We start from the raw sequence: 20,330 nt of genomic DNA, 5'->3' as shown, positions 1-20,330 counted from the left end.
CCAAGTTTCTCGGAAAAGCAGAGCCACATCTTGGGTTGCAACAGCCACAAAGCCACAACTTATGCTGACCTCATGGCAAAGTGTTACAATTCAACACCAGTATTATGAGAAATGTCTCAAGTAATTCTTAGTAGATAAGTCATCTCATCCTTAAATAAAATTAAATAATTCACACAACTTTTTCTTTATGAATAATTCTTAATCTCTGTGGTGCATATCTATCATGTTTACTCAAAAAGATTTTATCCCAAGAAATTATTTCAATATAGCAGCCTTAGTGTACAAGTAGTTTGCGATTTTTTCTTACAAATGTTCTCCAGCTGTAGCCCAGACTGTATGATTTGAGATGAGGTTCTGATAACCATTGCCTAATTCCACCCCCTAATTAAAATCTGTGCCATCGTCCTCTCATATTTCAAACTGCCCCATTCTGTTTTCATTTCCCTCTCTGTTCTTTTGAAATGATGTAATTTGCATAAAAATGGATATGGAGGGATCTGCAATGAATTTTAAAGACTCTAGATGATCAGAAGCATCATAGGTGTGTGTGTAGCTGCTCCCTGTATTGTGATCTTATATGGCTGTGGTATGTGTGTGTGAATGCTAAATGGATGAAAATCATTGCCCTGGTTTTCCCAGCAAACCATAACCACCCTACCAGAAGGGGAATGGTGATCAGGTGCAAAAGGCCACATGATTGGACCTACCCACACAGTTCTGGTATTCATCACAGTTGATGCATGGGATCGTATCAATGGCATACACCCCCCGAGAGTCTCAGGGATAGATTGGGAGTTCACCCAAGTCTGCACTATGTTCCTGTACAGCAGTGGTAGGCAACACGGTTTCTTCAAATGTCATCAGATTCCAACTCCCACCTGCACCAGCCAACATGACCAATGGACATAGATCATGGTTGCTGTAGTCCCATGGCATGTGGAGGGCACCCCACTGGCTAACCCTGCCCTATAGCAAACAAAAAGTATTGTTCCCTTCAATCTCTGACTCAGGGTACTCAGAGAACTGCTGCAAGCATTAATGGCACAGTCTGTTTAGTATTTCAGAGGGGGCTGAGCATTGATGAGTCACCGCCCAAGTCACAACTGTGTGGCAAAACAGTAAAAAGGAACATGCCCATAAGCACTAGTATAAGAAAACTGTAACTGAAGGGGCAATGTCAGAAGACTCATAACACCATTGGCTATTTTTGGTTTAAGACAGTCAATCTCTTGGCTTATTCTGCACGAATAATTTTATTATTAATCATTACAATTTTGATCACGTTCACATTTTATATACAATCCTAAAGACACCTTAATAAGTGGTAAATCACAGTTAGACTTCCAGCACTGCAAGTGACCACAAGAAAACTTATTTCAGTTGCTTCTGCATGGTGAGCTGAGAGCTTGTCTGTACTTCTGCTCGCCCAATGCCTAGAATGCACGAGGCCGAGCCGTTTCTCACTTGCCTCATGCTTTATGGGGATGAGTCTGAGCAGTTCTGCACTTCCCCTGGAGCTTACCCCATACAAAACCCACTCTTTACACTGAATCGGAACAAACAACAATCCACGGAAAACCCTATTGTTGTTTGGTCAAATTCAGCAGTTAACGGTGGGTTCTCCCAGGGGAATGCGGCAAGGCAAACCAAGGTGTGGACGAGACCTGGCTGTCACCACCGTAGTGACATCTAACATCTACCATGCCTCCAGAGCCTGCATTTCACACTCAGATCCCTTAACAAGGCACAACAGAACATGTTCACCATGCCCCCCAAAAAGCACAACCCACAAAATGTGAAAAATGAAGATAGAATCTGACATAAGAAGAAATTTTGTGAGAAAACATTAATTAAAGCACATGTTGTGAAGCTCAAGTTGTGACGTCAACTTTTTAATACTTGCACAACTTAGCACAGCTACATCTCATAGTTATGACACAAACCATGCAATATACACACATTTTACCTGCAGAATTGCAAATTTGTAGCAGCATTATGCTACATTTCCAATTTCACGTTCTAACAGCTTTAAGCATAATATTTCTTTGTAAACAAAGAAGTTTGTTACAATCACAAAAGAATAAAAAAAGAATTATTGTGTGTGTGTGGAAACAAAAGAAGTCCTCACAGTAATCATTCATCTTCACAGCTCCCTGCTTTATCACCAAATTAAAACTAGCAACACATGAACCATTGGGTTTTTAATAATTATACCAGTCTCATGAGCAGAGAACAAAATTTATTGCCTAGGGCATTTTTAATTACAAGGTGACTGAAGTTTTCAAATACGATCCTCTGAATTTAACTTACAATTGCTTTTCAAGGAACCATTCCTAATACACAATCACTGCTCTTTGATGGGTGGAAATGGTCATTGTTCCAAACATAGCACTCTTATAATATATTGAGAAGCATTATTATTTACATTTCCACTGGTAAATCCACTAAGACTAAGTGCCTCAGATCATTCCCATTAGTACAGGTATGGATAAGCAGCAGACTAATAAGGGTGGTATTTCAATGCTAGTCCTACTCATTGTAGGCCCATTGACAGTACTGGACATGTCTATTCTAGGTTCATTAATTTCAAGGGATCTTCTCAGAATAGGGCTTAGCGGAATAGAACCTGCTAATATTTGCACCCTGTGATAACAAATGCAAATACTTCTGAGGCAGCCATGTAAGTAGCAGATAAACTGCCAGTTGACTGATGATGCAGTCATCTGACCTGCAGAAATATTGCTGGGTATGCTTTGCATGTGATCAAGTCTGGGTGTGAAAAAGGAACAATCTTGCTGAGAGATTTGTCTTGGTTGGCTTAAGACAGGGGTCCTCAAACTTTTTAAACAGGGAGCCAGCTCACTGTCCCTCAGACACTGTTGGGAGCCAGACTATAGTCTGAAAAAAATATGAACGAATTCCTATGCACACTGCACGTATTTTATTTGTGGTGCACAAAAAACAGGAAAAATACACTATTTAAAATGAAGAATGATTTTAATTAACATAAACCTATAAGTATTTCAATGGGAAGTATGGGCCTGCTTTTGGCTAATGAGACGGTCAATATCCAGTTCCATATTTGTCGCTGCTAGTCGTATCAAGTGATGCAAGTGTTCATCAGTTAGTCTGAATCTGGTTGGAGATTTCAGATGTTTCATTTGGGGAAAAGTCTGTTCACAGTCATAGGTGCTGCCAAATATGGTTGCAATTCTGAGTGCATGGTTCCTGAGATTAAAATATGTCTAAGAGGCGAGAGATGCATAGAAATTAGTGAGGCTGCTTGATCTGAATGCGTCTTTCAGAGAGTCACAATTCTGCAGTTTGGCCAATTCCATTTGGTAAATTGGATCAACAATTTCAATGTCAACAGAAAATGGGTGCCTTAAGCTTTCAGATAAACTAATAGAGAGATGCCACTGAAGTACATGTGCAACCACTCTGATGCTCTTGCAGCACAGCTGCCAAGTAAGAGGTTGAAGCTTTTACATACCCTCTAAGATTTCTCTGATGAAAATAGGGACATCCTAAGGAAAAGCGGGACATTCCAATCAAATCAAAACCGGGACAGTTTCTCTAAATCAGGGACATCCCTGGAAAATAGGGACACTTGGAGGGACTGCTTTTAGGCAAGGGAATCCCCTGGGCAAGCATCAGATACTTACATTCCAAAATCGAGAAGCAACAACCAACAATTGGAATCTCTCCGAAAACTGAACCTTAGAAAGGCTTTGGAGGTTAAAATGATACATGCAAATTTAGTAAGCACAGATTGAGTTGAGATTCCAGTATTTGTGCATATCATTAATGTCCAAAGCTGTTGGACAACTTCAAGAAAGAATATGGGAAATAAATTAAAGAAAGCTAGACATAAAATGAAAGAACGGGCCCAAAGGCAACTATCCAAAAGGCCAGGAATTGAAATACTGCAAGTGAAGAAGTTGTAATGCCAACTAAACCCCATCACTGAAAGCCAAGCTAAAAAGATGAAGCAGTGCTTCGTTTCACAATCTGCCAAGTAGTACTAGTTTTTCTGAAGGTTAGCTTCTTAACAGGGCTTTCCAATGCCCTCATCTTTATTCTATCAAAAAGGCTGGCATTAAAAAAAAAAACAGCCCTGAAAAAGTCCTGATCTGAAGTAGCTGCAACTGTAAAAAAAAGGCTTCTTTTAAATTATGTGCCAAGTATACACATGTAATCATAGATGATAAGAATAATATATCTGTAACTTCAGGAAATGGATCAAGGACCTTCACTGTACTGGGGCCCCACCAACATAGAAAGTCTTCCAGAAGCTTTGGATAGTGTTTCTTTGTGATGCAGAGACGGACAGTTGGGTTCCTAGGGAATTTAGCCTTCTGTGCTAACGATTACATCAAAGGTCAACAGCTGCAAAGGAAGTTGACAAAGGCTGCCCTCAAGGAATATTTCTAACATGGAAATTCAACTAGAAAACCTGAATGTTTGATAAAGGCAGCAGGTGGGTACTTTAAAGCTTGCAAGGGAGGGGAAACTATCTATAAGAAAGAAGGTGCCATATGAATGCTCTCCTTGGAGTCTTATATACTGCCTTGAAGAAAGATGGCCAGAGAGATTTCTTTGTGAGCATAATGCCTAAAATCCAGGAAATGTCCTGTATATTTTTCAGCCATCTTACTTCAGGCTTATAATGTAGAAGCCTGTCAGAAATTCCTTGTCTGTTTATTTGTATGTGGCTTTTCCACAAGACTGTGCCCAAAGCAGCTCACATATCAAATGAACCAGTGTTAGAAACTGAGATATGAAAGCTAGGAGCTAAATGGCACCTTAAGCCTAGGTTATGGGCGCAACAAAGGAAGGTATAGGCACGCTTTTTTAATAACAAGAATACAAACCTGAAATTGAAGGAACTTCAGCTAAAATATTATGTTCATTTTCACACAGTCTAGTCCTTCCCCTGCCCACCCCCCTAATATTCTTAAGAATATTCTTCTCCAGTCTTCAGAAAGTAGCTGGAAGTGGGGAGGCAGAAAAAGGTCCTCCTTTCCTTCCACTCTGTAGTTTTAATCTGAAATCTTAGGCACAGTACTGCGCCCAGAGCTCAGAAACAGCTCGTGCTAATGAAATTCCCTGTTGCAAAGGTGCGCCTAGAATAATGGGAGTTTCGAACACTGAAATTAACAATAAGTATAATAATTCAAAACATGTTAGAAATACCATAGTATAAATAAGTAGTGGGAGAAATAAGCAAAACAAAAAACCAAATCCTTGCAATATTGTGTAAAACAATGCAAAACAAGCTAATCTAATTGAACAGCTTAAACCAAACAATGTTTTATGAAACAATATAGATAACCAAACATAATCAAGTAACTGCAGCTAAACGGAAGAGAAAATGATACCAATTGATCTATATATGCATCTCTGACCCCACTAGCTAAGATTATCCAGATTCCTTTCTGGTATCATGGAGAAGTCGACATCTACCTCTGAAGAGAAAGAAAGGAGCTGAGTCCAAAGAACAAAGTTTCCTCTCTCTTGGATATTATTTTGTGAACCCGCTTTGAAATAGAGAGAGCACAAGTGCCATTGGTACAGGAAAAGCACCGTGAAACAAGAGCACTGAATAGAAAGCAAGGAAGTCAAAACTTCTTATTTTTTATGAAAGTTTTTTTTTATTAAAGCTTGAAAAACAAATAAAAAATTATATACAAAAGTTAATCTCAGGTACCAAGCATTTCTAACATAAAAACTGAAAAAAAGGAAATAGAGAAAAAAGAAGAAAGAAAAAGAAAAAAAGAACAGACTTCTGACTCTCTGTTTATCAGCTATACACTGTATATGCAAAACACTTGTTCCAGAATAATATCCAACTCTTCTACTTTCCATAAACCGACCTTTTTTCAGTCTTCAAACCTAGATATCACAACTTCATTTTCCTTTTCACGCAAAAAGTCTGTAAGGGATTTCCAATCATTAATAAATGTTAACAGTGATTTTTCTGTAATTAAATATGTTAACTTCGCCATTTCAGCCAAATTCAATAATTTCAATAGCTAGTCTTCCATAGTAGGAAATAGTACGTCCTTCCATCTTTGTGCATATAACCATCTCGCCGCTGGGATCATACGTATATTAAAACAATCTTCCACCATCTTTTCCTAGTGAAAAAAGTCCAATCTTCATACGGTCTTAAGTATATTTCTAGAAAGAATCTAGCATGGCTTGAAAAGAGGATTAGACAAATTCATGGAGGACAAGTCCATCAAGGGCTACTAGCCAGGATGCTCTTCTTATGCTGTTTGGTTTTTTTTAGAATCCCGTGAACAAAACCACAGGCCTGGAGAGGACCTAAAGTTGGCATCCAGACAAAGCTGCCAATTGTGTAAGATTTCTAACTTGCTTCCTCTCCAAGGTTTCTGAGTCTCAACACAACAAAGAGTTTTATGACATGTTAAAGACTAACATTTGTTATTGAATAAACATGAGGAAAGTGATATAATAGGAACAAGTAATAGATTTCTGTCACTTGATTTTCTCTCACATTGCCAACAGAGGCTCCAACCCATTCAGATCAGCAAAACGTTTGTCACGGACATCACTGCAACAGAGATTGCCTCAATCCTTTCTTGGTCAGTATCCTCTCAGTTATTAATTGTAAACAGTCCCTGCAGAGCTCTTACTGCAATAAGCTAGCTGATAAGTTGTTTTTTTTAAATTTCAAAAGGGTACTAAATATCATCTCTATATTGCTATGGACCTCTGATTCAGAAGGTCAAGATCATGACTCACTCCTGTTTGACTAAAAAAAGATATTGAGAAGAATCTATATTTAATGTAGAATGAAGATCAACAGCCTGATCAGAATCCAAAGCAAGACATGTATAAACACAATAATTTACCTTTATGGTTTACTTTCTCAAAATGTATGCAGCACATACATGTGAACCAATATTTAAAGGCACATACATGAAGGTTACGAGATTTTTTTCAGTGAATCCAGGGACACTTTTCAACTTCAATGGATTTTGTATGGGGACTGATTTGTAAATCTGGGGACTGTCCCCGGGAAATGGGGACGTCTGGTAACCTTAACATGCATAACCAGTTATCTACTATTAATACAGCTTAGCAAGCTTTGACATTATTCATTTTAATAAGCTCAGAGCAAGGCAAATGGAAAGAAACCATATAGAACAAGCTGAGAAAAGCTTGACTATATACATGCCACATTTTACAAGCCATCTTCCCCCAGCATTTCAACTATTGCTAACAAAAAAAATATATTTAAAACCTGTAATGTTTCTGGAGGCTTAACGAAACACATACAGTGGAACTTCTACTCATGACCACAATCCGTTCCGGAGGCCCATCCTTATGGCGAAACAGGTCGCTGGTAGAAGTGCCATTGTGCGCAGACGCATTCGGCGGCAACCCACTTCTGGGCAGGTGCATTTGGCAGCAGCCCACTTCTGCACATGGGCAAATCGTGGCAAACCCAATGTTTACTTTTGGGTTTGCCGCGGTCGTGACTTGGAACGGGCCTAAGTAGAGTGTGATGTAAGTAGAGGTTCTACTGTATTTTTGTATAGCAGAAGCATACTTCAGAGCATAACAGGTTGAAATAGGGCAGTCAATGTGGGGTCCTCCATATGTTGCTGCACTTCAAATCTCATCAGGCCCAGTCACCAGGGTGAATGGCCAAGGAAAATGGGAGCTGTAGTCTAACAGACCATGTTGACTATCCCTGGGTTATGCAAACAAAACATTGCTACAGTTTAGGCCATACTAGGGCAACTCGTAGCCCATCTAGGATACGGAAAACTCTGATCCTAAACCTCCACTGCCATGCGTCTACACTGTACTCATTTCATGAGAAAGGCTTTGGGAGTAAATCCCGAGGAAAACTCTGTACCCGTTGCCTTATGGCACATCCTCAGGAGAATGGAAGGCTAAGGCAGGCATAGGCAAACTCGGCTCTCCAGATGTTTTGGGACTACAACTCCCATGATCCCTAGCTAACAGAACCAGTGGTCAGGGATGATGGGAGTTGTAGAACCAAAACATATGGAGGGCTGAGTTTGCCTATGCCTGGGCTAAGGAGTAAACCCTACAAAAATCCTAAGATGGTTGGATTGCCTCTTGTACCCCTCCTGCTGGTACCAAATGTATTGCTCTGCTTTTCTTTGGACTGCATCTGTGAAGCTCAGAGGAAGGTACTGACGTCTGAATAGCCCAGGACATTGCCCAGGTTTGTGCCCCGGAGAGGTCACTATTAATGTACTATTAAAAAACAACATGGGAGGCAACAGTTATGAGTCACTGGTCTCTGCAGCCACAGTAGGTGCTGTGGTTCTCCAGCGGTCTGACTTCACCTCCAGAGGCTCACTCTATTGCCTCTCATGATGGATGTCAACTCCAACTCCAGTAAGGCCTAAATTTATGTTTTCCTATTGTTCTGAACCAAATGAACCTGGCTTCCTACATCAATAATGTCTTAAACAATGGTTTATAGGAATGGCTGTGTGTAGCATGCAATGGAAATCTCCAAAGCAACCATCTAAACAGAAGAGGATTGATAACATTTGGGAGGCTATGATTATGGACAAACTGTGCAGGGACTCCCCAGTCCTCCCTGTAGCCCTGATCTGTGGCTCCCATATCAGGGTGATTCACCCTATAACAGCAATAAAAATCTGTGTTGTTTTTAAGTGAATTTGCTGCACTAGAAAGACAGAGCACCTAAAGTTTTAGTATGCACTTGAATCCCTCCTGAAAAACACGGACAGTCCAGAGTCACCCATAGAAAGCTTGAAAACCATTGGTCTAGACAGGCCTAGAAAGTGGACCAAACCAAACCGTCTCTTCAGAAACAGAAAACCAAACCAAATTGTTGGTGCTGCCTAGAGATAGCAAGCAATGAGAGTCAGGGGCACAGAGCAAAGAGCAACTGTTGACCAGCCTGCCAGAAACCTCTTATGTAGCTGTTGGAAGACTGGGATCAAGCTAGACAGGGTACAGAAAGACATGGTTGTCATGACAACTATCCCAGCACAGATGCAGCCAAGCTGAGATGGGAGCTAGTCCTGACAACAGATCCCTCTCCTAGCAACCATGTGTGTTTCTCAGGATGGGGGGGGGGAATCAGAGGCAGAAGAATCCCATATTTATAATCTCTTTTTAAACAGGATTGCTGTACCTCAGCAAGTGCCCCACTAACAAATTGAGAGCTTCTCCGCCTGCTACTAACAATCCAATTGGATTTTCTAAAATCCCAGTTTTATGTAGGGGAGAATTGTTTATTTAACACACTTCAGTCCTGCTTTTCTTCCAAAAGACTTTGGGTGGAATTCAACACACAGGGAATATGCACACAGGGAATGAGGCCTTCTTGCACAGTGGGACTCTCCCCCTCTCCTCTACCCACATACCCCCTAAACCTAGTCTGGGTTTCCCCCAACCCTTCTACATTTAGGGGGCATGGAAGGAAGATACATACTACATTCTTTTGGCAGGTTTCATTGGCATGCTCAACAGATGAGAGAAAATATTAGATAGATTTTGCTATAATTTGGTACTAATCATTATGCTTCCGATACTATACATAGCATACAGTCTGATTAGTTGAAACTATGTGTGTGTAGTTTTTAATTCAAGCATGCAGAGGAGGATGTGTGTTTGACAAGAAGCTGTAAATAAAGTGAAAGGTCACTGTTGAGCTCAGTCTTTCTGCACGCACAGCACCAAATAATTGGGTTAGCCTAGACTGAATGACATTTAGCAAAATACAGAACGCCATTTAATAGGATAGTATGGCAACTTAAGTGCTGGTGGCACTGTGGTCTAAATAACTGAGCCTCTTGGGCTTGCCGATCGGAAGGTCAGCGGTTCAAATCCACGCAACAGGGTGCGCTCCCGTTGCTCTCTCCCAGCTCTTGCCAATGTAGCAGTTCGAAAGCACACCAGTGCAAGTAAATAAATAAGTACCGCTGTGGCGGGAAGGTAAACTGCGTTTCCGTGCGCTATGACACTCGCCGCAGTGTCCCATTGTGCCAGAAGCAGTTTAGTCATGCTGGCCACATGACCCAGAAAGCTGTCTGTGGACAAATGCCGGCTCCCTCGGCCTGAAAGTGAGATGAGTGCTGCAACCCCATAGTTTGCCTTCGATTGGACTTAACTGCCCAGGGGTCCTTTACCTTTACCTACCAATTTGAGCTTGCATCCTGTACAATGATAGCTACTCAGGTATTTCCACCAGTAGACTGCAGCTGGAAGCCAAAGGAAGGGAATTCACACCCTTATCTGTAGGAACCAGGAAGCAGAAATACACTCCTGGGAGAACCGTTAATGGCCACCATTTAATACCTATTTGGTGTATTAATATGAGTTTGCCACTGCCCAGTGTGTGAGAAGGCCTTCAGTACTTCTCACACAAACAGAAGTCTTCCCAGGATTTATGTCCTGCACATATGCTTAGATTCCACTCAACCAGGGAAGCAAGCAACCCTCCTCCCTCTTCCAATTGCTGCTGATAAAATGCCTCCAGGGATGAGGAGCAAGGCCTCTCTGCCACAAGCCTCCTTGGATGTAGTTTATGAGCCAATCGAGACAATGTGGGAGTAGCAATTCTTCACGTGGCAGGCAGTCTCCACTCCACGAGAAAGAGAACGGAGTATCTGCCAAAAGAGTCCCCAGGCTAAGTCAGTTAATTGGTTTCTAGGCAGACTAGCTATGCCAGTTGCAGCCTCATCACATGGATAATGGCAAAGTAGTCACTGTTTAAAAGAAGAAGGCGGCAGCAGCAGCAAGCCACCTGGTTCTCTCTTCTAACTAGGCCCTGCTGATGTCAGCTAGCTAATGCCACGAGGGCTACAGACAGAAGGGGCACTCCGTGACAGCACAGCTTTGCTGCATGCTGCCAGTTGCTGTGAGCGTCACCAGCAGACAAGACAGACGTCCTGGCATCTGTGAGCTGTAACTGAACCACAAAGGCCAGTAACAATCTCAGCTCATCGCTGGCATGCGGCTGTTAGAAACCACCCAGTCTGTCACCATACCAGTAGTCTGGGACGCTGTTTTGTATGCTGATCATGGACACAGTTCTTAATGAATATAGAGGGTTTGGGGAGTCTGGTTTATTTATTAGATATTAGGCTGGTTGACAGCACTAACAAATTCACTAGAATGATGAACAGGTTCATTAATTCTTTGGAGATTTGAAGCATAGATTCTGTTTTTGCTTGCCTGCTAGTTTTCTTCCTTCCCCTTCTTTATTCAACTGTAACCCAGTGGGTAATGCTTGCCCTTTTTAAAACGTTTGTACAGTGCTGAGTTTTGACAGCAATAAGTCTTAATAATGCTTGACATTCATATATTGCTTTAGATAGTATTCAGAGCAGTGAGTGGGTGAGGTGTCCACCCATAGCCACAGCTGAGAACAGGCTAAAATATTAACAATTTACTTAAAATGAAATCAGAAAATAAAATCCTATTATTTCTGAGCCCATGCCAAAGTTTAGACCTTGTCACATTAGTGATGGCATCATTGGGGATACAGGGGTCCAAGTACCGCTCCCAGCCTCTTACCAACAACCCTTTCACTCAAGTGCTTTAATTCATTTGTTTGGAAACTGAGATGCAAGGCTACCAGACTAAACCAAAATTACAATTCATTCTCTAGTCTAGAATGCCTCCACTATCCAGCTGGTGTGTATAAAGATATACTGTTATAAGTTTTTTGAGGGGAGCCCCCCAAACCCTAGAAATGTGTGTTGCATTGGTGGGCATATGAGGATTTAAACACTCATCCTGAGTCTTCTCCACAAATCTACATTACATCATCATACACAGAATAAGGCACACATTGGCACCAGATCCACACTGGTGCTAAGGAGCATGTGCAAGATTCCTTCAGTGCCAATGAGGATGCAAGCTAAGAACTTGAGCAAGAAGGCAACAGAAGACTTTATTTAGCAAGGAATGGTGGCAACACGTTTTTGCTATGTAAGCCCAATCCACCACAAAGCTCTGAATAGGTACATGGTGTGCTGGTCTGAAATTCGCAGACCCTACAAGAGAAAAACAAAGTAGGTGCAACATACCAGCTGCTCTCTCTCACAATTCACACTTGCCTCCTTCCTGCCTTGAACAAGCATTCTGCATGACTTCTCTTTCCTTTCTCCTCCTGCATTATTTCTTCATGCTCATTTTTCTTCTTTAGTCACACTGCATACTTAGGTACTACTGTCTTGCTTCACATAATGCAATTCCATGGAAATCTATCCTGACTCCAACTGTTCTTGAGCCACATTCTGACACCTGACATAGTGACATAGATGCGCTAGAAACCAGCTGCTAGATCCATCTGGTTCCCAACTCTCAGCCTTGTTTGATTGCCCAGCAATCTTGTGCAGACCATGTTCACTGGCAGGCTCATGGCAGGTAATGCTCAATAAATTTGGTTATTATTGACATATGATCTGTCAAATCTTGGAACTGTGCTTCCCGGACTAAGCGTAAGAGCTGCATCTTGTGTAACCTTTGAAAGATATGCTTGTAATCTTGGAAGTCACAAATATGTCATATCCATAAAAACACAAAAAAGAGAAGCATTCAGAACAGTAGAGAATACAACCTCTGTCATTTCTACTTCTGCAATTTTGCTACACATATGTTTTATTGCTCTCAGAACATTAATAGAAGCCTTTTGGGTCATGCTGGCCACATGACCTGGAAGCTGTACGCCGGCTCCCTTGGCCAGTAAAGCGAGATGAGCGCCGCAACCCCAGAGTCGGTCATGACTGGACCTATATTTCAGGGATCCCTTTACCTTTAGGCTCCAAACCTCCCTTTGGGGCATATATGTGAATCTAGCATTTATGGATTGTTCTTTATTCTTGTAAGCCACTTAAAATATTTCATTGTGAAAACAGGCTAAAGTGGATACTTTTAACAAGGCAAAGAGTGGCTCTGAACCACTAAACAGGATGCTGGAATTTCTCTCTGACCTTGGCTAAATCTTCCAGTTTGATAGCTTTGAGAGTGCAATCCTGCTTTCCCACTTCTGGGAACTCCATCTATGCCCTGTGCAAAGCTCCCAGCAGGTCAGAGCACTGAAGTACAAATTTACTGTTTTTCACTGCAGTTAACATAATTAAAATGAAAGCCATGACTGACCTATGTTAATCCTCTGTGACTGGGGCCATGGCTTCACGGCTGTCTTTGACAACTGCTGTACATCCCATGCTCTTATCTTACTCTCAATTTGAGCAAAAAAAGGGGGGGTTGTTAACATTCAAAGCATGTATTCAGTTTCTCCAATTTTCAGTTTGGTTCATTGTGTAAGAGATTACAGATAGATACCACATTTTATCTTAATAAACAAAAAGCAGTCTTTCATCAGAATGTCACCAAGCGTTTGCCATGAACTAGCTACCTTCCAGGTGAGGACTCCTCTAGGCCTCTATAGTAGATGAGATACAAAGCCCATGAGCAGGTGCTGAGGATGCCCTTTGAGGCCCTAACTCAAGGATGCAAAACCCATGCTGTAGGACTCCAATTCCCATCAGCCCTGGCCAACACAACTGCCCTTGGCGACCATCCAAAATTTGTGGCTACCTTGAGCCCAGCCTTCTCAGATTAGCTTCTGTGAGCAGAGACTTCTGGTTCTGCAGCACCTCCTACCAGGAGTGGAGCTTGGTAATATGCCACGGTGTGCAGGGCCATTTGACACCCTCCTTGCAGCCCTCACAGCACCACTTAAGCTGGGCTTTTGGAAGGAGGTGCAAGGCTCTGGAAGGGTCCTAGAGCTCTCTTACCTCCTTCCTGAAACCCAGTAAGCACTTGCCTAGCTTTGGGAAGGAGGAAGGAGGACTCTAGGACCCTCTCACCTCCTTCCTGAAACCGGGCAAACTCTTACCAGGCTGTGAGAAGCACCCTCCTCAGCTGGGCACCCAGTACGAATGCACTGCTCACATTGCCCTAAAACTGCCCCTACTACCTGAAGCTGATATTTAATCTTCCATGTGCCCCCATTTCAGATGCTCCATTGCTCATTCAAGCTGATTTTTGCATGAGCATTTCCATATGCAATTCAACCAGCTGAGTTGAGGGTTCATTAACTGTGAAATAAAAGAGAAATCCCAACCTGGCCAACAAAGGACTTTTTTTAATTCTATTTTATTTGTCTGTTTATGTTTACAGAAAGCAGAAGAGTTGTATGATTCAGTCTGAATTAGACTTAGATTAGATTTACTTGCCTTCCAAAGATGGAGAAATCTGTGACCTTCCAGATTGTGCTGGACTCAAACTCCCATCATTCCAGACCGCTGGCCATGCTGGTTGGGGCTGATGGGAGTCCAACATCCAGAAGGCCACAGGTTCCCCAACCATGGCCAACTGTCAGCAGCTCTTATGCCATCTGTCATGGATGCTTTACTTGAGATTCCTGCATTGTAGGGGGGTTGGACTCGGTGACCCTCTGGGTCCCTTTACACTTCTAGGATTCTATTTTCCATTACTGCTGCCTTAAAATCCACTCTAACTTGACATATCAGAAATCGAGGCCTGGAATTATTTATTTAAAATATGTATACCCTGCCTTTTGTTCCACCAGACTTATCACAGCAGACATACAGCACAATTTAAAGTACCACAATAAAAGTACGGTAATTTGATAGATCAAAGCAACCACAAACTAAACAGCAGCAGCATGTGCAGCACCAATAATCTACAAGAACTCGGCCCACAAAACCTAGCAGGCAGCACACCACAACTCCAGAACAGAACCATCTAAAAGATAACAGGGACAGAACAAGACAAGTTCCTCTGGGGTGGGAATTCAATGCTACTACTGAAAAGGCCTCATCCACTCAGGTCTCTGCAGATGACCTGAGTGACTGGGTAGGTTTTTTCAACCTTTTGCCATTGAGTTCTGACCCTTCCCCCTTACCAATGAGCCAGTTTCTGAAACTAGCTAGTTGTTCTGAAAATAAAGTGACCAGAGCAATAGGCACTGTAATGAAACTGAATTTCATTTAACATTATTAAGCAGAAGCAAGCATGGTAACTCTGAAACAAGGAATTTTCTGAGCTTTGCATATACAGGTACTATGATGGTGGACTAAACTGATCATATGAATTACAGTTGCTGAGAACAGGGCTGACTGTGGAAGCACTGCTTTTCATTTACATTCTTTCTTTGTAACCTGATAAAGCAATCCACTACTTTTATATTTAGGGAAAGTCATCACCATTCATATTTGTTTATTTTCATCATTCTCAGGCTTTGTCTCTGTGCAATGCCTAGGGAGTATAATTTACTCTGCCAGTTCCCTTGGCTATGCTAGCGCATGAACTGTTGATGTCACTCACTGACATCTTCCTCAGGGCAACACTACAGGCCACGTTCTTCTCTTGCATCATATCTCCTCTAGGACTCTGCTCTTAATTAACACTTTGAGACATTTCAGCTCCCAGCAATAATACCCAATGTAGTGATTAGTGATGGTTACAATAGCATGCCATGTCATTCCAGTCTTTAGGAGACAACAGTGAAGCTGTAGATACACACATGCCTGGATTTCAAATATGAACACCTTTGCATCACTCAATGGGCACTTAGAAAAATCAGTAAGCCAAGCAGGGAGCTCCTAAAAGACACAAATACAGGTAGGAAGCTTGTAAGAACCTACTCAGGTTCAGAAGATAACAAGAGAGCATCACAAGCATAACAAAATACCCCAGGATAGGGCAGCACATCGAGAAACGATGAAGCCTAGTAATGATAAAGAAATCAGCTGGCAAATCAGATGCAGGAAGCACAACATGCCTTAATAGACTGGACCACAGCAGAATGAGAAACAAAACACTCTTAATAGAGCAACCACAGAGACTCCCAAATCAGAAATCAAGAAATATTAGTTTACAAGACTGTGCAGCAAGGAGCAAAACAACAGGGTTTTGAAGACTTCAGGACACTGCAGTGCGCTGTGCCATATGAGCACCTAAACAAGGGGACACCATGTATACAAGATTAATGATGCAGTTTCCTGACTCAGAAGTAAGAGTCTTGGTGGCTTGGAATGCTTGCTTGAATCCAAGATGGTCCTTGTGGCCCCAGAAATTCTTTTGCTTGAATTTTAGGCTAAGAAGCAGGTAAGTCCTCCAAACCTCCCCATTCCATGCATCCATTTACTTTCAGCGGTGCTCCAAAAAAAGTAGAAGAAGTTCGCTCACAGACCCTGGCACCAGGCACCAGATATAACAAGACCACAGGCAGAAAGACTTCCCTTCATTGCTCCATTCCACCATTGCCACTGGAGCAGCAGGCCAGATAAGTTGTGTGTAGGAGAGAGCCAGGCTTTGGACAGTCTCTGGAAGGGACACATCAGATCCCAGCATGCTCTCAATGACGTGACATGGCAGGCATTGATTTAGCTCAGAAGGTAGCAATAAGCTTCTTTTTGAATTGGGGCAGGAAGAATCTGGATTTCTAAAATTCTGAGCCTGAGTTTACTCCATTGCCACACAATGTTCAGTCTGAATGCTCAGAGCTAGTAATGCATTATGACTTAAGGGGAAAGAATCAGACTGGTGCATAGAGATCCAGGTCTCTTGATTTCTAGTTCCAACCTCCATGGTCAGTGGCGGAGCTTCATGCTCCAGCACCGGGGGGCGGAGAGCAGGCGGGGGCGTGGCTGGCATGCACCCAGGGGGGCATGGCTGGCACGCACCCAGGGGCGTGGTGCGCATCCTGGGGGCTTGGCACACCACCCTCAGGGGCTTGGCATGCATCCTGGGGGTGTGGTACACCGCCTGCAGAGGCATGGCGCCCAGCGGGGGGGCAGCCACGATGGCACCCCACCGTGATCGTGGTGCTGGGGGCGGTGCACTCCCCCCACCCCCTCTTCCTCCGCCAGTGTTCATGGTGAAAGCAGAATCCTGCAGGATCCACACACTTACACTTAGCTCCATCGCCACTTTCCTAAGAGCTTTGTGATCTACAGGTGACATTCAAACAGCCGCTTAGACTCAGGAGTCCAAGAAAAGTTGGTCTAGGAGTCTGCATATCTTGCATAGGCATTTTCTGCCACAATCAAAGCTCACAAGACAATTCATTTTAGATGGTATAATCCCAGTGAGCATATTTTATTTAGGGTGTTTCAGATCATTTCAAAAATTCCCACCCAGCGTTCATTAAACAATCCGCATCAAAAAGGCAATGGGTGGCCAAACCTATTTCAAACAGCTGCATAGGTTTTAGTGTGGCTGCTGCAATGGAGTGAGAGAGATCCTGTGTGATTTTAAAGAAAATTGATTAATAGAAGCCATGGGGTCCCAAATTGGATGTGGGCTGTAGTAACCCTTTACTCCCATGGCATCCTTTGATAAAACCATCCCCATTGTTAGTATGGGGTTGCTGCTGCTGTTTTTGTTCATGAGCAAGTCGCACACTGCTTGTGATTCTCACCCATGTTCTGTCATTGCACCACTGTGTATTTATGCAATACAAGTTATTTTGTAGTGTTGTGTGTCTTTTTAACAGGTTTTTGAGATTTCTGATTAGCATAAAATATATCCATGTCACAAGCATCAATGTAAGGGTATCAAACAACCTCTTTATACTCCTGTTTGCCATCTGGCAAATGGTCCCCAGTCCGTCAATCAAAAGCCTAAGCATCTGCCCTCTGCTAGCCAACTAAGAAGTGGATTTTCCATCATAACGTCCCAAGTCATCACTCTGTCTATATGTCATCCTATACACATCAGGATAACACTGCCCAGGATTTCATAGGAAAATAAAACAACAACTGACAAGCTTCATCAACCGAAAATGAAGACTCAAGGGGGCAAAGTTACATTAAACAACAATTCAGAAATATAAACAAGAAAATAACCAGTCTATACAAACCACCAATGCTGTTGATCTGTTACTCAGGAGTTTTTCAATTTCTCGGGCTGCACTTTCTACCAGCTGCCGTGCATTGTTGGCCTCCACGGTATATAAGTCTGTGTTTCGCAGGTATATCTGAACAAGGACAGAAAAAGAGGCAGTCAGGCACTGTTATGAGGCTTAGCATGAACAATAGAAAATTCATGGCACATAAGCTGAATTTCTCCCCTACCCGCAAGCAATTTTCATCTGACACTGGTGGTCCTATTAGAATCAAGGTGTCATAAGCCCTGCCCATGGGCTATGCTGACCTGGGCTGATGGGAACCCAACAACATCCAGCAGGCCACCAGAAGGTGGAATAAGATGCTATGGTAAAAAATCTCTTTGGTAGGAAACTATTTCTTTGCTCCTTTCTTAGACCTATGCTGTTAGGAGAGACATGAGGGAGAATGCCACCCAAGATTGATAGAAAGAGCAGGTTAATTGGGAATAAAATGAGCAAATGCCCCCAGAAACCTGCACACAAGATCAAAAAAAAAAAAAGGTAAGCCTCCGAATTAATTACAATCAACAGTTTTACTACTGACATCAAGAGGATGTGCGCTGCAGTCTATGAAAGCAGATACAGTACCTCAAGGCTAAGTAAGTAAATAAGGAAAATGCATTTATCAATTCAACAGATGGCCTGAGTTTACACAAACATTATGCCCCTGCTTAGTGGGTGTCACATTGTCTCAAGGGAAGTAAACTCAGGCAGCATCAACACAGGCCTAATTCACTGGCCAACTTCCAGCAGCTTCTGGCACACAATATTTCCAAAAATAAGCAAAAAACCTATTGTGGTTTGGAAACTGTCAACAAACCCAAAAAGCAGCTCCAAGCTTTCCTATTATTTCACTAAGACTTGTCAATCTAGCCCTGACTGAGAGTGGTTTCCCAGCATCTCAGACAGGGGTCTTCCACCCCATCTGCTACTTGATCCTTTTAACTGGAGGTGTCAAAAGTTGAACATGGGGTCTTCTGAATACTAAGCAAGTGATCTACCACTGAGTTTTATTTTATTTTTAACATTGCATATCAAAAGTACATCTAATTCCATCCATCACAACCCTTATTCATTCATTCATTCATTCACTCACTCATTCATTCCCTGCCCATCTGGCTGGGTTTCCCCAAGCCACTCTCGGCGGCTTCCAACAAAATATTAAAATGCAGTAGTCCAGCAAACATTAAAAGCTTCCCTAAACAGGGCTGCCTTCAGATGTCTTCTAAAAGTCTGGTAGTTGTTCTCTTTGACATCTGAATTGTGCTCAGAAATGTACTGGGAGCCAATGTAGGTCTCCCAGTCACCAGTCTAGCTGCCGCATTCTGGATTAATTGTAGTTTCCGGGTCGCCTTCAAAGGGAGCCCCACATAGAGTGCATTGCAGTAGTCCAAGCGAGAGATAACCAGAGCATGCACCACTCTGGTGAGACAGTCCTACCTACCTAATACCTACAGCACCTTTTTTCAGCACAGCCAGTGGATCTGTTTGTTCAATAACAACTGGCATTAGAAAATAAGGTTGTCAAATGTGCACTATGTTACTGGAGCATAAAAAGCCAGTCAACTTCAAACAAGAATAAGCATTTTATTTTTTAATTTGTTTTTTGCTATTGACATCCCCAGCTCATCCCACCTTTAACTGGCTTTGCCAATGATCTGCCAGGGTTTTCTTTTTGTCATTTCAATACACACGAAAAGTAGATTTTTGCCTTCTCCACATTTCCATGCCAAGGATTAACACCACATTGCCTTTTTCCCTTCTTGATATTTCTGCAGTTGGACACTTCTGTGAATAGCAATATTTGCTTTTTATTGGTTTTTAAAAAAATAATACCCCCAGACTGACACCTAAGATCAGGCACAAATATGCTTCCTCCATCCTAAGAAAACTTTTGTTTTAAAAAATGAATATAGTGCCTCTGAACAGGTACAAAATCTCCATTCTGAGAACACAGTTTGTTTGTTTGTTTGTTTGTTTGTTTGTTTGTTTGTCTGTTTGTCTGTTTGTTTGTGTTTGTTAATAACTTTATTGCCCGCCTTTCAACAATTTAAATTTCAGTATTAAAAGCAGTTAAACAAGTCTAATCCAGCTAGATATATGCAATTTAAAAACAAATTGATTCCCCTCACAGAGCTACAGTTCCCCCAGTACCCTGAGGTGAGGGACTGGCTGTGAAACCATTCTGAGAACTGTAGCTGTGGTTGGAATAGGGGTCTCCTAACAATTCCCAGCACCTTTAAAAAAACCTACAGCTTCCAAAATTCTTTTGGGAAACCATGCCCATTGAAAGTGACCTGACACTGCTTTAAATGTATAGTGCAAGTGAGGCATGATATTGTCTTGGTTGCCCTGGTAGATGGCCTATACCAGCAGTTAGGCAGGAGGACTATGACCCTTTCAATATTACCAA

General features: G+C 42.2%; 1 protein-coding gene across 5 annotated transcripts in view; it reads right to left on the bottom strand.

The window, feature by feature from the left end:
- CACNA2D1 (calcium voltage-gated channel auxiliary subunit alpha2delta 1) overlaps positions 1-20,330 on the bottom strand; it is a 369,792-nt gene that overhangs the window by 269,438 nt on the left and 80,024 nt on the right. For all 5 annotated transcript variants that reach the window (XM_081927647.1, XM_081927649.1, XM_081927651.1 and 2 more), the window contains exon 3: positions 17,891-18,007. In XM_081927647.1, the coding sequence (XP_081783773.1) occupies positions 17,891-18,007 (117 nt within the window). The remainder of the gene's footprint in view (positions 1-17,890; positions 18,008-20,330) is intronic.

Source organism: Podarcis melisellensis (assembly GCF_964234715.1).
Source record: "Podarcis melisellensis genome assembly, chromosome: 10".
In the NCBI taxonomy this organism is placed as follows: Eukaryota; Metazoa; Chordata; class Lepidosauria; order Squamata; family Lacertidae; genus Podarcis; species Podarcis melisellensis.
Note: the sequence above shows the minus strand (reverse complement) of the source record. Positions and strands in the feature narration are given on the sequence as shown.